The sequence below is a fragment of the Orycteropus afer genome, unplaced genomic scaffold, assembly GCF_000298275.1.
Source record: "Orycteropus afer afer isolate SDZICR_OR568_19922 unplaced genomic scaffold, OryAfe1.0 scaffold00152, whole genome shotgun sequence".
NCBI lineage: Eukaryota > Metazoa > Chordata > Mammalia > Tubulidentata > Orycteropodidae > Orycteropus > Orycteropus afer.
This window is the reverse complement of record NW_006921739.1, coordinates 4,035,965-4,052,991: the sequence shown is the minus strand read 5'-3', so window position 1 is coordinate 4,052,991 and position 17,027 is coordinate 4,035,965. Positions and strand designations below refer to the sequence as shown.

General features: G+C 39.7%; 1 protein-coding gene across 1 annotated transcript in view; it reads right to left on the bottom strand.

Moving 5' to 3' along the window:
* The window catches only part of CLCA4 (chloride channel accessory 4), a 44,422-nt gene that overhangs the window by 15,951 nt on the left and 11,444 nt on the right, over nt 1-17,027 (bottom strand). The window contains exons 4-8 of the mRNA XM_007946175.1: nt 13,593-13,701; nt 11,524-11,701; nt 10,435-10,653; nt 7,560-7,787; nt 1,583-1,760 (exon numbers count right to left, since the gene is read on the bottom strand). Coding sequence (XP_007944366.1) covers nt 1,583-1,760; nt 7,560-7,787; nt 10,435-10,653; nt 11,524-11,701; nt 13,593-13,701 — 912 coding nt within the window. The remainder of the gene's footprint in view (nt 1-1,582; nt 1,761-7,559; nt 7,788-10,434; nt 10,654-11,523; nt 11,702-13,592; nt 13,702-17,027) is intronic.

The window sequence follows — 17,027 nt, the reverse complement described above, 5'->3', positions numbered from 1 at the left end:
TTCTCCTTTGTTTTATTTATATGGTGGATTACATTGATTGTTTTTCTAATGTTGAACCATCCCAAGGCTGTAAATCTTTATGGAAACAGACTTTAACCCTCAGAGCAGCTGGTTGGTTCAAACCACTGATCTGCTTAGTAGTGAACGCTTAATCACTGCACCACCATGGATCCATGTTGTTGTTATGTGCCATCAAGCCGCTTTTGACTCCTAGTGACTTCATATACAACAGAACAAAATACTGCCCAGTCCTGTGCCATACTCACAATCGTAGCTATGCTTGAGCCCATTGCCACAGCTACTATGTCAATCCATCTCATTAAAGGTTGTCTTCTTTTTCATTGACCATCTACTTTACCAAGCATGTTGTCCTTCTTCAGAAACTGGTCACTCCTGATAACATGTCCAAAGTATGAAAGGTGAAGTCTTGCCATTTTCATTTCTAAGGAGCATTCTGGTTGTGCTTCCTCCAAGACAGATTGGTTCATTCTAGCAGTCTATGATACATTCAATATTCTTCACCAATGCTACAATTCAAATGCATCAGTTCTGCTTCAGTCTTCCTTATTCATTGTCCAGTTTTCACATCTACCATAGTTAATGCTTAATCTAGAAACTGTTATTTAGATCTCTTCCATCTAAACTTCTGTTAATCTGTCCCACACCCCACAGCCTGTGCTCTGTTCTCACTGAATTTCCCACCATTCCCTGTACATGCCTAGCACTATCATCCCACCATGATTTTACTCATAGCCTGATCTTCTCCTATCTCTTTTTCCTCCCAGAGAAATTCAACACTTTTTTAAGTCTCAGCCCAGAAGTCACTTTCCTTGATTCCTTCTTTCCCTGACTCCATCCAATCCTGGGAGAATTAATGGCTTATCTACTCACACAGAACTTTATTCCTAGGTGTTCCTCTTTTTATGAGGGACTTTTATCTGGTTATGTGGTTTTATTTGTCCCTCTGGCCAGCTGGACTGTGAGTACCTTGACAGCAGTGATTGTGTCTGGCTTAGCTGTGGTCCCCAGCTCCTTGAACAGTGTCTAAAAGCAGGAGCTTGAGAGAATTTGTTGAGTTGTCAGCCTCTTCATTTATGCATTGCTATCAAAAGACTAAGGAGCTGTGGTGGTATAGTGGTTAAAGTATTCGACTGGCATCCAAAACATTAGGACCATTCCCTGGAGAAGGATGTCATGCTTGGTAAGGTGGAGGGTCAATGAAGGAGGGGAAGGCCCTCAATAAGATGGATTGACACAGCAGCTGCAGCTATGGGGTCATGTATAGTGGGGATTGTGGAGCTGGCCTGGGACCGGGCATGTTTTGTTCTGTTCTGCATAGGGTCACTATGAGTCGCTGGTGACTTGACGGCACTGAACAACAACAACAACAACCAAAACGTTGGTGATTTGAACCCACCAGCCACTCTGCAAGACAAAGATGAGGCAGTCTGCTTCATTAAAGATTTACAGCCTTGGAAGCCCTATGGGACAGTTCTATTCTGTCCCAAAGGGAGGCTATGAGTTAGAATCAACTTATAGCAATAGGTTATCAAAGGATTACTATCTAAAAGTCATATTTTACCTGTCATATTGCTCATCTTGATTACTGCTTCATCAGCATATGGTCCCAAAGCAATTAAATGAACAATTGCCCCACTTTTATTTACGTTATCCATACAGTTCTTTACAGTATTGTCTTCCCCATCAGTCAGTAGCATTATTTCAGATCCATCTGTTTGGTTGAACTTCCCTCTAATCATCTGCAAACATAATTTATGGCATCAATTACCAGGCATATCTAGGTCAAATGGATTGTTGGGGAATAAGAAACAAATTTCCAGAGAAAATAAACAAGTATGTAGAATAGAAGAGATGATCTCTGTTTTAAAATCACAGAATCTGAAATCAACAACCTCTGGTGGAACTTAGGCATGACCCTCTCAACTCCCATATACCTGCTGCAGGAAATGTTTATTTAAATAAAGTTACATGGAAGCAGGGCTGTGGAAAATCCATCCTGGGTTAAATGACAATGACACTTCAGCTTGAGGAACTCAGGACACCCTGACCCCAAAAATATAAGTAGGGAAAGTTGAGGAATTCAGGACAATCATATAAAAAAATACAAGGGGAGAACTTGCCATTAAATATTTCTCTCTTTAACCAGACTATCCTCAGCCAAGCTTTCAGTATGTAGTGATTCACGTTTACAGTTAGATGCGTAAAAATTCCCCCTCAACATAAAAAAATCAATGCATAACCTCTCGTAAAGAAAAATGTAAATGTGTAATAATTAGGAAATCCTCAGTATAATGATAAGAAAAGATATAGAAAATTCCATGCATCTTAAGATTAGAGATTGATATATAATTTTTAATTTTATCTCCTAAAGTAATAGCACAGAACTTAGCACATATGTGGTGAGTATATGAATTATATTTATTAGGTTATATTTGTGACTTGAACTCTTTTCCTGCATCAAACTACAAAGCAAAATAGTTTGAAAACTCAGAGTTCTGAATATTAGATACTTGCAAGACAGGATAAAGAGAACTTAGCTCAGGAGAGCACCTCTATTTCACTTTCTCTGACAGCTTTAATTGTTAGTGGATTCTTGGAACACTATTTTGAGGAAGTGAGTCTATCTTCAAAAGAAAAAAAAATGCTGTGATGGATTAGCAGTGGCTTCCATGGGCATAGAAGGAGAGTAGAGATGTGTGTAGATTTTCAGAAGAGGATCTGGGGTGTAGAAACTCTTAATAAAGCCTATGCCAGACAACAAAGTGACCCCCCTCATTACTGTTTTTGGATTTTTGGAGGCAAGGAATGACTACTGTTTATATTGTAGCATATGGGAAATATTCTCTGACATGCATTAAAACCAAACTGTGAAATAGGGTAATCTTTTATAATTACTTACAGTAAACACTTAAAAGCACTGCAGATTTTCCCATAGTTACAGCATCCTCACCCCATAACAAATAATCACTTCAGTTCAAATGAAGACCCAGTAATGGTATAGAGTTCTCTCTCCTTTATGTTTCCCTTTCTCACATTCATTTATTTACTGAGCACTTTCTACAGTGTGTCAATCAATGTGCTGGATGCTAAGATTCAGCAGGGTCTGAATTTGTGGGGTCTACAGGGAAGCAGGCATTAAGAATCCTTTCCTCTAGCGTTTCACAGAAGTTCAGTGAAATCTATGAAACTGCATTGTTAGTTTCACTCTCTGAGTAGATTTGTAACAAAGGAAGTAGTAGTTATTTTCTCTAAACTCCAAATTCTTAACATGTAAAAGAAGAGGATTGAGCTAGATTAAATCTAAGGTCTATCCCAGTTCTATATATCTATGTTTCTGTTCCATACTAGGCACATTTATTCCTTTATTAATAGCATGTTGAAAAAATAGAATTTAATTAAAAATATTTACTGAACATTTCATCAGAGATACAGGAGATATAGAGATAAGCAACAATGACAATTAAAATATAAGATGGAATATTTTTTAGTCCTAGAAAAGTAACAAACCATCATAGAGCTACCATTTATAGAACCTTTGCTATGTGTTTCATGTATTTTATCCCTTAACCAGTATACCACCAGAGCTCCTTACATGTGTTTTATGTTGTTGTTGACATATGCCATTAAGTTGGACCTGACTCATAGCGACCCCTCCTTGGTTTTCCAAGGTGGTATCACTACAGAAGTAGGTTGCCCAACCTTCCTTCCGAAGAGTGGCTGGTGGGTTTGAACCGCCAGCCTTCTGGTTAGCAGTCAAGTGCCTTATGCATTATGTAATTTAACCCAAGTCCAAATTCTACCCTATGTCTCTACTACTACTTTTTTTTTTTTTAATTGTGATTTGGGTGAAAATTTACAGCAAATTCACTTTCCATACAGCAGTTCACATGCACTTTGTCTCATGACATTGACTATAATTTACCACAATGCAACAACCCCCTCCCACTTCCTCCTGATAGTTACCTCTTCCCTGTGTCCATCTCTCCATGCCCCTCCGCCCCCTGAGCTGTCTCCTGGTGCATAAACAGCCCTTCTTTCTCCCATGATTGTTCTCTCCAAGGAGTGTATCTACCTCAGGTAAATGTTCAACTCATATGCCTGTCTTTTGTGTGGCTAGAAGCCACAGGTGTGGGTTCAATTCCAGATCTGAAAGGCAGCTAGGGGCCATAGTCTCAGTGGTTCCACCAGGCTCTATCAGACCAGCAAACCTGGTCCCCGCCCCCCTTTTTTTCCCCAAATGATTTTGAGTTTTGTTCCACATTGTTCTCCCTCTCTATCCAGAATCTCCTACATAAATTCCCCTCTGAGTAGTGGACAGTGGTAGCTGGGCACCATCTAGTTCTTCTGGTCTCATAGTCATATAGGCTGCAGATCGCACGGTATACCAGTCTCTAGGAGTAATTGTTTCCATGAGTCTTTGGTTTTCTTCATTCTTCTTTGCTCTGGATGAGGAGAGACCCATCATTGCATGTAGATGGCTGCTTACAAGCTTTTAAGATCCCAGTCACTACTCGCCAAAGTGGGAGGTCGAACAGTGTTTTATGTAGTATGTTATGACAGTTGAGCTTGATGTCCACTGTGACTATGGTCCCGAGCCCACTGGTTCAACTACTTGGTCCCTCTGAGTAGCTAGCTGTGGCCAAGAAGTGACTACAACCTTGTCCCTTGTCAGCTCCACTATACACCTGAGAATTCAGGTCATACAAATACACTTATAGGACCATTGTCTGCCAACCCTATATGTGGTCTAGGGTACATTCCCCACTTCATAGACATACCTAATAGTTCAGCCTGTCCACGCATCTATCCCCCCGTATACCCATGTTTGCCTTCACTGACAACATAGTACTGTATGTGCAAAAGGGTTCATCTTTGTTGTCTGTACCTCCCATGTATCTCTTTCTCTCTTCCTCTTCCTCAATGCCACCATGTCTATCACTCACATTTGATATATTTCCCTTCTCTTCACCCAAATTAATACTTATCTCTAACTATCTGTGTTCCCTCCCCTCCCCTCCCACCCCTGGTAACCAACAAAGAAAATTTCCTTCCATAGATAAATCTTTCCTTGACTTTTATAATAATGGACTAAAATAATATTTGTACTTCTGTGATTGACTTCCTTCACCCAGCACAATATCCTCCACTTTCATCCACATTATGTGGTGTTTTGCAGATTCTAGGTTATTCTTTAGGGTTGCATAGTATTCCATTGTGTCTATGTACCATAGTTTGGTTATCCATTCCTCTACTACCACTCTTGAACCATACCATTTATTTCATATGGGGCAAGCAAAGTCATTTTCCTAAAACATAAATTGATCATCCTTCTCAATGCTTAATTTTAACAAAGCTTTCTTTTGTGTTTAAAATAAAATCTAAACCTCTTACCATAATTTTTGAAGCTTTGAAAGATCTAGTCCTTGTCTACCACTTTTTATACCCTCTCATTTACCAATCTCCAGTGCCACTAACTTCTGTCATATCTGAGAATTAATCCAGTTCTTTTCCCCCTCTTTCTTAAGAGACTCTGTGCTACTCCTTCTTCCTGAACCACTGGATCCTTCATTTCTTTTAAAGACATACATTTTAGATAAAATGCTTCAGAGAAAACCTGACTGTCCACTCTACCTACAGTAACTCCTCACCTCTTCCAACTAATCTCTATCACAACATCTTATTTGGTTCCTTTACAGCCCTTTGTTCACCATCTGTAATTACTGCTCTTGTTTTCTGCCCCTCACTGGACTAGTATGCTTCATTAGCACGGAGAGCTTATTGTATCCCAGTGTCTTGCACAGTGCTTTGCTTGCTGTGTAAATGCCAAATAATTGAAAATAAGAACAATTCTATATGCTAAGACAACTGGGAATAGAGAGGTTGAGAATCATGCTTAAGGTCACAAAGCTACTAAGTGACAAGTGGGGTGTGAACCCAGGCCTTCATGTTAGAAATCTGCACTAAAATGCCATATAATTCACAAAAGGGGGAGGTTCAATATGCTTGGGAGTGACAGGAAAGCCTACATGAAGGAGAAAGGGTTTTGATGATTTGGTAGAATTTCAACATACAAAGATGGGAAAGAGGGAACCATTTTAGGAAGAGAAACTATGGGCAAAGATATGGAGGTGGTATAATACAATGTGTACAGTAATTTGGTGGGAGCATAGAGCACCTGGAGGGGAGAATTGAGAAATCAGGCTGGAAAGATAGGTGAAGGCAGTTTTATAGGGGAGTAGGAGGCCTTGGAATAACATCATGCTGCTGAGGAATTCAAACTCAATTTTATAGACTATGAGGAGGTGGTGATTTGTAAGCGTTAAAATGACAATATTGATACTCACTATGAACTCAGGATGACCGTTTGGGTAAATGTAACATTCATAATAACAGTTCATGCAAATTGTTTATTTACTATGCAGCGTACCAAAACCAAGCTAAACCCACTGCCACCGAGTTGATTCCATTGCATAGCAACCCCCATTGAGTTTCCGAGGTGGTAAATCTTTACAGAGGTAGGTTGCCCAGTCTTCCTTCAGTGGAGTGGCTGGTAAGTTTGAACCACCAACCTCTGGCTAACAGTCAAATGCTTTGGGGACTGTGCCACCAGAGCTCCTTACTATGCAATATAGTAAATGTTTTTCTAAGTATGTTAAATGTATCATTTCTTTTAATCTTCTTAATACCTTAGGTGATAGGCATTCTTATTTTCCTGTATTTCATAGGTAGTAACAGATAAGGCAGTGAGTACAAAGAGACTGGAAACTTTGCCTAACATCACACAACTGGTTAAGTAACTAAGCCAGGACTCAAACCCAACTTTTCCTGATGTCAAGTCTCATGCTCTAACCAGCGTGCCTAACCCTAAATATGACTAACAGTCCCTGCTGTATCTGCTTTAATAGGTAAACAAACCATCAGATTGTCCAAACAGAGTGTCATAGAAACTGAAATGAGGACTGGCTCAGGGTATAATCATAACTATAAACAACTTGTTCATTGCCCTAAAAGTTGGTTGCTTTGCTGCTCAAGCACATTCATTATTTAACAAACATTTTTTGAACATGTACTTTGTATGATAATGAAAGAGATAAATACCCTTACCTCAGTGAGCTTGTAATTTAGTGGGACTTTATAGCTATTTGGAGTCCCTGGATGGTAGAAAGATTAATGCTCTCAGCTGCTAACTAAAAAGGTGATCTGTGTCTGAAAATCAGTCACTGAAAAACCTGTGGATCACAGTTGTACTCTGACACACATGGTGTCACCATGAGTTGGAATTAGTTGGATGGCAAATAGCTTGGTATTGGTTTGGTTTTATAGTCATTTAGTCACTAGTCAGTTTATTCATTGATTCACTGATCTTTTAAAAAAAGTAATTGAGCTTTTATTTTCCTAAATGCTTATAAGCACTGTGCTTTTTTGAACTAATTATATTAAAAGCATGCAGTAAGTAAAGCAGTAACACTTAACATAGAAATGTCCTGAAAAACAAAACAAAACAAAAATACAAGCTGTATTTGCAGATCGATTTTCACCTGAAATGCTGCTTCAATTCCAGAGCAGATGGAAGTGCCTCCCGAAGCTGTTGTAGGTAAGCTCTCCACAAGCTTGTTTCTTTCATTGTTGCTTATTATTTGGATTAGCTGACTTTTGATATTGGCATAGCTATCAAAATGAACCATTCCGACCCAGGATCCATTTTCAATGGTCTGCAGCAGGAAGTGTTTGGCTGCTTGATTCAGTCGATCCAGGCGATTAGAATTCTGAATAAAAAAGAACAAGAAAAATAGCCATGTGATTTTCCACTGGAAGGTAATAGATTACATAAAATAAGTGCACAGCGTTTGTTGGTAAGAATTTTCTGTGAAAGCAACTTTCATAACTGTTGTTCCGAAAGAAAGCCATTGTCATTTTTTTCCAATTGATAAAATTTAAAAATATAGTTATATGCTATAGGACACATGATAGTATAGTAAGGAGTAGAGGTCTTTCACAACAGTAGATTCTTGGTTGCACACCATAAGGTTTTCAAGGCTGTGACCTTTTGGAAGTAGATCAACAGGCCTTACTTCTGAGGTGCCTCTAACTCCAAAAAACAGACATACTGCCATTGAGTCAGTCCCAACTCATAGCGACCTTTCCTTGGGTTTCCGAGACAGTATCTCTACGGAAGCGGATTGCCCAATCTTCCTTCTGAGGAGTGGCTGGTGGGTTTGAACCTCTAGCCTTTTGGTTACCAGTCAAGTGCCTTAGGCACTACCACCAATCTCTGGGTTGTTGTCTAACACTTAATCATTTGTGTCACCCAAAGGATTCCCCACTGGAGAGCAGAACTGCTCAAAAGATGAAATTTACCAAGCGTTGACCGAGTCCTGAAAGGCCCAGTCTGACCCTGTCTCTTTCCTCTCTCATTCCCTGCCTCCCCCACCATTTCTCCACCAATGGATTATTTGAAACCAGTTCTTTGTTAACACACCAGGACTCACACACTGGGTCTTTACACACCCAGGGCTTTACTGGGTCACTGGCAGGATGTAAGCCTCTTCACCCATTTGTCCTCTTCCTTACCACCACACTGTTGTTCTGTGCTAATTCATCAGCCCCACTGTCACAGTTCTCTTCCTTGCCCAAATTTCCCTCTGAGCTCCCTGGAAACAAATCATAATGTCTTATATTACCATTAGTGAGTGTGCTCTCCACATTTTTGCTTTGCCTTTAAGCTTCTACCTGCAGCCTGTCTAGGAGAGGCTGCTCATTTTATCCCAATTAGGAGCTTATCTCTCCCCAGTCACACCTTCTAGACCACCTCTGTAGGCTGGTGTCTAGCACTTTGCTGCCATTTCTGGAAACCTGCTCCTGACACAAGCCATGATATTTCTAGTTGCCTTGTATGCATGTGACAGCTGGACAATGAATAAGGAAGACTGAAGAAGAGTTGATGCTTTTGAGTTGTGGTGCTGACGAAGAATGCTGAAAGTACCGTGGACTGCTAAAAGAACTAACAGATCTGTCCTGGAGGAAGTGCAGCCAGAATGCTCCTTGGAAGCAAGAATGGCCAGACTTCGTCTCACCTATTTTGGTCATGTTGTCAGAAGGGACCATTCCCTGAAGAAGGATGTCATGCTTGGTAGGGTGGAGGGTCGACGAAAGAGGGGGAGGCCTTCAACGAGATGGATTGACACGGTGGCTGCGATGATGGGCTCAAGTATATCAGGGATGGTGGGGCTGGTGTGGGATCCGGTAGTGTTTCGTTCTGCTGTGCATGGGGTTGCTAGGAGTTGGAAACGACTCAAGGGCACTTAACAACAACAACAACAATGTTCATTGCATTCAGCTGAACCATCCCCATTTTTTTTTTCAATAACCACCACTAGTTGAAGACTTTTTTTTTCTCATCTTTAGCACTCTAGTTTTGTCTCAAATTGCCATAATTTTGAGTGCCTTTTCACATTGTATCTGCTTGATTATAGTTTGTTGAGGTCAACAATTATTTATTGAATACCTACATGTAGCAAGCCCTGGGGATACAAGTAGAATAAAATATAGTTCCAAGTCCTGAGGAGCTGCCACTGTATTGGGACAAAGATGTGTAATTTCAGTTTAATATACAGCAGTAATAGTGAGCACTGGGCCTTGTGGAAGATGAAAAGAAAGGTCAGCTAGAAGCCCAGCCCGGCTTTCCCTGGAAGAAGTGGGTGCTTGCACCAAATATGAACGAGGAAAGGGAGAGAACATTTTCTCTGTTCAACCATCAACTCCTCAAGTTTGTGGACTTCTACTCTCAAAGCCTAGCACAATGCCTGTCACAGAGTAGATACTCATTGAATCCTAGTAAAAGAAATGAATGGCTGTGTTTGGTCATATCTTCTTTATTATGATACATTTTTTCTGTGTTTTTGATCATAAAGAGGTAGGTGTATAGGTGGTATACATAAAATAAAGCCCTGCTAAGAATTATCCTAGTTAATCCTGTTCTTTAACGTGGACTAGGAGTTTAGCAGTTTCCATTTCACTCTATTCCCATGTCTCTCAAGCATTCCCAATAGATAAAAGGGGCATGATTGGAAATCATTTGTATATTTCAATCTCTAATTCTGATCCTTTATCTAAAGCTTTACTAAAGGGCTTCAATGCCCTCTTCAGTAAATCCTTCATTTTCTGGGGGGTAGAAAAAAAGCAAGAGGGGACTCTTGTGTTATTTCTGTTTAACTCTATTGGCATCTTACCTTCACTACCACATTTTGTTCCTGCTGTTGAGGTCAGAACCACAGAAAGTGATAGGACTTTATGCCATCATGCAATTAAGAACAACCCAGGTACAGATAGAGTATGATGCTTTCTTAACTATTTAGTCACCCACTAACCCCCCACCCCCACCCCCATCTGAGAAAAATGAGCCACGAAACTTACCGACATGCTTCCGGATTTATCAAGAACCAAGCATGCAATTCTTTCACTGATCCTCAGCAATGAAAAGGCAGGTTGAGGGGGTGGTTCTACCATAGGTGTGGTGGTGTTAAAATCCTTAGAATTGCTAATCACCTCCCATGTGCTTCTGAAATTGCATTTATTGTTTTGTAGATTTGGAGCTTCTCGGTTATGGTTTTTTGCATTACAGAATTCAGCCACCTAAAAGATTAGTGAGATAAAAAAATTAATTTTTTTTTTTAATATGGTATGCATTTTAAAGGTGCCCTGGTGATGCAATGGTTAAGCATCCAAATACTCGCTGAAAGGTTGGCTGTTCAAACCCATCAGTCACTCCATGGGAGAAAAGACATGTTCTGAAAGAGATTACCGCCTAGGAAACCCAATGAAGCAGTTCTATTCTGTCTATAGGGTTGAGAGTTGGAATTGATGATGACACAATAACAACAACATGCATTTTGAAGTCTAACTACAAAACTGAAAAAAATTAAAAATCTGTTTTGAAAATATATTGCTTATTGAATGAAATATTCAATGAGGAATCAATACATACTAAGGTGAATTTTTAATCACAACAATAATGTTATTTGCCATCGAGTCAGACCCGACTCATAGCGACCTCTCCTTGGGTTTCCTAGGCAGTATCTCTATGTGGGTAGATTGCCCAATCTTCCTTCTGAGGAGTAGCTGGTGGGTTTGAATCTCCAGCCTTCTGGTTAGCAGTCAAATGCCTTAGGCACTACGCTACCAGAGCACTAGTTGAGTATTTACTATGTGCCAACTCACTGCCACCCAGTGGGACCGGACTTATAGCGACCCCTCCTCAGATTTCCGAAGCAGTATCTCTAAGGAGGTAGATTGCCCAACCTTCCTTCCAAGGAATGGCTGGTTAACTGTCAAATGCCTTAGGCACTGCACCACCAGAGCTCCCATTTTTTTAGTGTGTAGCCAATATCCAAACAATCTTATATTAATAGATCTACTCCTTCAGGTCACCTGGACAGATAATTTAAAAACAATATAATAAGTCATTTGGTTATAAAATATAGAAGCAATTGTTGGCATACTTACAGAATTAATGCTTTGCATAAACATTATGGATGCCTTTTCCTTTTGAACTTTATCAGGAAAGAATTGACAATCTTTTTCATACAGTTTTGTCTGAGAATCAATTCTGCATGCTCTGGTTATACAACTGTTTCCTTGACACTTATGAACACTATTTTTACCAGAGATACTTATGGAACACCTGAAAATATATGACAGTTAGTCTTTGACAAAAGCAACCTAATCATTAACATGTTTTGAAAATCTTAAATATTTAATTATCATGTTATATGAAGATATTTAATCTTCTTTGTGTACCTGACAGCAAAGCTTAAGGGTTCCTATTAGAATGATATCTGTTCTTCAAGAAGCTATGGAGGAAAAATTTTCAAAACATTGCAGTGGGAACTCCATATATACAATGGCTGAGTTCTGTGCTGAATTTAAAGCTGCTGCTGTCCTGCTTAGGCTAATGATTGGAGAGTCCCTCTTTTCCCTGGTGGTAAATGTGCTTCAGGCATCTTGTGAGGGAACTTTAAAACCACATTAGTTCAAAATTACTTATAGATATCTTGCAAGAGAAGAGAGCCCCCAACAATGGGACATGGTATAGCTACAATTGTTTCAGTTAGTCAAGGAGCACTGTTATCCAAAGAGGAACGTGGCTAGAAGCAATGAGTTAAGGGCTGCTTGGAAGGAAAGTTGGGCAATCTACTTCCATAGTGATACCACCTTGGAAACCCAAGGAGCGGTCACTGTGAGTGGGACAGGCACATAACAATAACAGCAACAACACCAAGGACCCTAGGTTCCAGAATGAAAACTGTTGTTGTTATGTGCCATCGAGTCAGCCTTGACTCATAGTGACCCCTCCTTGGGTTGCCGAGGCAGTATCACTATGGCAGTAGATTGCCTAGTCTTCCTTCCTAGGAGTGGCTGAAAACTAATGGAATATTTTAGACCTAAGTTTTAGTGCTTGGAATTGGCCATAAGTGACAGTAATTATAATAAATATGCAGGGATTTGAATATACTTTTATCTTTTCAATGTACTTTCAGTTGAAATTCAGGAAGCAATGATGAGCTTTCAGTCATTTAAGGAATCTCCTAAATATGTTTATGCTTATATTGTCCCAAAACCCAGTGAACGTAATTAACCTATTTATATCAACAATCCATGATGACTATTTTGTAGCAGAAACTAGTTTCTTAGGCATAATGTGATGTAAGCAAATGCAATAAAGGTAATACTCTTTAAAATACACGTCTCAAAAACTGGTACAAGAAGGAAGGACAGAGGAATGAACTTTTAATCATGTAACTTCTAACTTTCTCATTTGTGATCTATCCCCTGCAGGGCATCTATAGTGATTAGGCTGATAACACCTAATTTTAAACCAATTTCTCTGAAATATTTTACTCTTTTGATCCCAAAACCAAGAAAATTGTTTGCTATTAATTGTGATGCTGTACTAGTATTTTAAATCATCTTTATAAACAGCCAAGAAATTCTCAGTTGGCTCCTTAAAGCTGATTAATATCTTACTCAGCCCACATTGTGGCATAGTGGTTAAAACTCATCTGCTAACCAAAAGGTCAGCAGTTCAAACCCACCAGCTGTTCCTCACCACACGCCAGAAAGATTTACAGCCTTGAAAACCCTATGGGGCAGCAGTTCTACTATGTCTTGAAGGGTCACTAGGAATCAGAATCGACTTGATGGCAGTGTGTTTTTTGTTTTAGTTTTAGCCCTTTTTCATTCATGGGCAATTTCAATAGTTTTTATCTTTTCTGAGCGTGTGGTACAACTCTTTACACAGAGCACATTTTCAGCACAATGAACACTAGCAGCTATGGGAAAGAGATGTAAAATATGTCAAATTGGCTACCAAATGCTCTTGAAGTTATGTGTATTTCAAATTGGCAACCAGCTACTTTAAGATAAATTTTCTAAAATAAAAGAAATGCTCTATTTTATCATATAGCATCCATTATCTACATCAAGACAAAAAGAAAAGGTTGGCATTAGGAAAGAAATTAAAGAAAAGATCAGTTACATCCTGAAATCGTTTATGAAATTTTAAATGCTCATGCCTTGTTGCTTCAATTTTTTTTGACTTAGCACTGTAGAAAGGCTTATCTTCATTGTACTCATCAAACACTCCCCACCGGAGATGGGCCCACTCGTGGACAAACACTCTGCCTGTGGGAAAAGATTTCCAACACATTTATATTCAGATGAAAATATTAATCTCTCAAATATCATAAGTTTTTTTTTAATCAGAAATATTTAAATTCTGCCAACATTTATATTTTTGTTTATAAAATATATTATACAGTATATTACTTTTTATTCCACAACATGTTAAATAAATAAAACATTTATAGAACACTAGCTATGGACTGATTAAACTGGATTTTGGGTCTTTGAACCTATGTAGTAGGGGGCACTGATATATACAACATAATTAAATTGCAAGCCTCCTTCAGGACAGAAAGTGTAATATTCTTTGTATCAGTCATCCTTCTATCCATACACCCACTTATTCATTTATTATTTTATTCACCCAACTGTTATTGAGTGTTTTGCTCCTTCTTATCAGTGTATCCTTGACCAATTTACTTAACCTGTCTATGCCTCAGTTTCTCTTCTGTAAAAATAATTCTCAAAAGGAGTGACAGTGCCTCCAAAGGAATGAAAATTGATTCTTGGGAGGTATAAAATCCTTAACTATTATAATTGTTCGTGTCTATCTTAAGCCCAATAACCAACACAAATAGATCTATAGATATCTACAGTATATTTGTGGTATTAAAGTGTCATGGGGAGGTGCATTAGGAAAAACAATTTCAAAAGGTTTCTTAAAAAAGAAAAAAAGAAAACAAAAAACTTCTCTGCCCTCGAGCCAGTTCCGGCTCATAGCAACCCCTCTGTTCTGGTTACCTAGTACCACTCTAACAGAAATATCACAAATGGGATGGCCTTAACAAAGAGGAGTTTATGTTCTTACAGTCTGAAGGCTTTAAGTCTGAGTTCAAAGTGCCAGGCTGTGTGGAAGCCCCTAGACCTTGGGCTTCAGCTCTGCCTCCTGCTCCCAGCCCACTGAAGCTGGAGGCATCTCTTCACTCAGGCAGCTACTGGCTGCTGAGGCTAACAAGTTCATGGTCAACAAATAAAATGGCACAGTCCCGATGTTACCAAACCACATGGTAGGCCATTGTAAGTCCCAAGGTCGGCAGAGCATGGCAGACTGCTGAACAATGACATAGCGACATACAGGATCCAAGCATGCCATAAGACTATCCCCAAGGCTTCTCCTTATATATGGGAAGCAGAACACATGCCAGAGACAGCTACTTAGCTGCTTGTGGTAGATCCCACCATGGAGTTGATTGCCAGTCATGGGGAATACTACATCCAGCTGCCCAGCCACTCAACCAGGCCCAGCTAAGTTTACACACAAACTTAACCATCACACCCTCACTGAGTTTCTGAGGTGGTATTCACTATGGAGGTAAATCGCCCAACCTTCCTTCTGAGGAGTGGCTGGTGGGTTTGACTGCCAGCCTTTGGTTAGCAGTCAAATGCCTTAGGCACTATAATACCAGAGCTCCTGAGGAGCTTCTTAGGAGGGTAATAATGAAAAAAATGAGGGTAATAATGGGGGGAAAGAAATAACAAATAAGTAACCTCACACTGCTGTAAGCCATAGATAATTGTAGTAAAGTCAAATGAAATGATTTATTTAAAGTGATATTGTTGTTGTTATTATGTGCCGTAGAGTTGGATCCGACTCATAGTGACCCCTCCTTGGGTTTCCGAGGCAGTATCACTAAGGAAGTAGATTGCCCCATCTTCTTCCGAGGAGTGGCTGATGGGTTTGAACCGCCAGCCTTCTGGTTAGCAGTCAAGTGCCTTAGGCACTACGCTACCAGAGCTTTAAATATATCACTATGATTGTTATAATTTTATATATATATATATATATATATATATATATATATATATATATATAGCACTTTATGTAAGTAAAAAGCTCTAAGTACCAGGAAATATAAAGATAGTAACACATCGTCCTTACCTTGGAGAAGCTTAGAGATAAGGAGTCAGAATTAAAACTTTTTTCCTGAAAATGTCAGAGTGAATGGAAGAATATACATAAATCACCAGACTGAGATGCAGGAAGAAACAAGAGGAATTTTTGTTTTAGCAACAATGGGGAAAATCTTCAGAGGAAATGGAAATGGAGAAGGAGAGGCTGGGGATACAAACTGTTCTGCTAAAATCTGTTCTTCCATGGAAGAAAAAGATGAAGCAGAATTAGCTCATATGAGATCTGAAAATAGGGAGAAAATGTAAGTATGATACTGTGGTGGTTAAGTCTGTTTTCAACTTGGCTGGGCCTGGTTGAATGTCTGGGCAGCTGGATGTAGTATTTCCCATGATAAGACTGGTAATCAACTTCATGGTGGAATCTACTTGTGAGCAGCTGAGTAGCTGCCTTTGGGTATGTGGTCTGCTTCTTGGATATAAGGAGAAGCCTTGGGGAATGGTCTCTAGCTTATGGCACCCTTGGGCCCTGCGTGTAGCCATGACATTGTTTAGCATCCTGCCATGCTCGGCCAGCTTTGGGACTTACAGTGGACTTGAATTAATGGCCTGCCACGTGGTTTGGTAACATTGGGACTGTGTCATTTTTTTTGTCAACCTTGGGCTTGTTAGCCTCAGCAGCCAGTAGCTGCTTAAGTGAAGAGATGCCTCTAATTTCAGTGGGCTGGGAGCAGGAGACAGCTGAAGCCCAAGGTTGAGGGGCTTTCACACAGCCCCCAGAACCTGGCATTTTGAATTTGGACTTAAAGTCTCCAGACTATGAGAGAATAAACTCCTGTTTGTTAAGGCCATCCCATTTGTAGTATATTCTTGTCAGAGCAGCACTAGATAACCAGAACAGATACAGAAGTTCTATTTGTTCTTTTAGTACTCCTACTCAAAATGTGGTTGTCTGGGAGCTTGCAGAATTTCAGACCCCTCCCCATAAAGAAAGCAAAAGTCCTCAAAACTGGGCCTGAGCAACCTAATGATAAATGGAGCAAATATTGAAATCATCAAGGATTTAATTTTATTTAGATCCACAGTCAATGCCCATGGAAACAGCAATCAAGAAATCAAAAAATGAACTTCATTGGGCAAATCTGCTGCACAAGACCTCTCTATAAAGTGTTAAAAAGCAAAGATGAGGACAGGAGAGTTCTGGCAAGATGGCGGACTAGGCAGAAAGACTGCACAGACCCTCTTCAACAAAGAAAAGGGAAACCAGTAAACACAGACACAGAAGATAACCCTGAACCCCTGAGTCTTAAAGGGAAGGATATACAAGTGGACTAAACCCCAACTTGCAGAAGAATCTGCGTGAAAATACCAAAAAAGGAGACATAACGAGCTGCGGTCTGGCAGCAATCCTGGCGGCACAAACAGCTTGGAGATTCCCGAGTGCTGGTAGGACTTAAGAGTTAACCTAAAAATCAGCC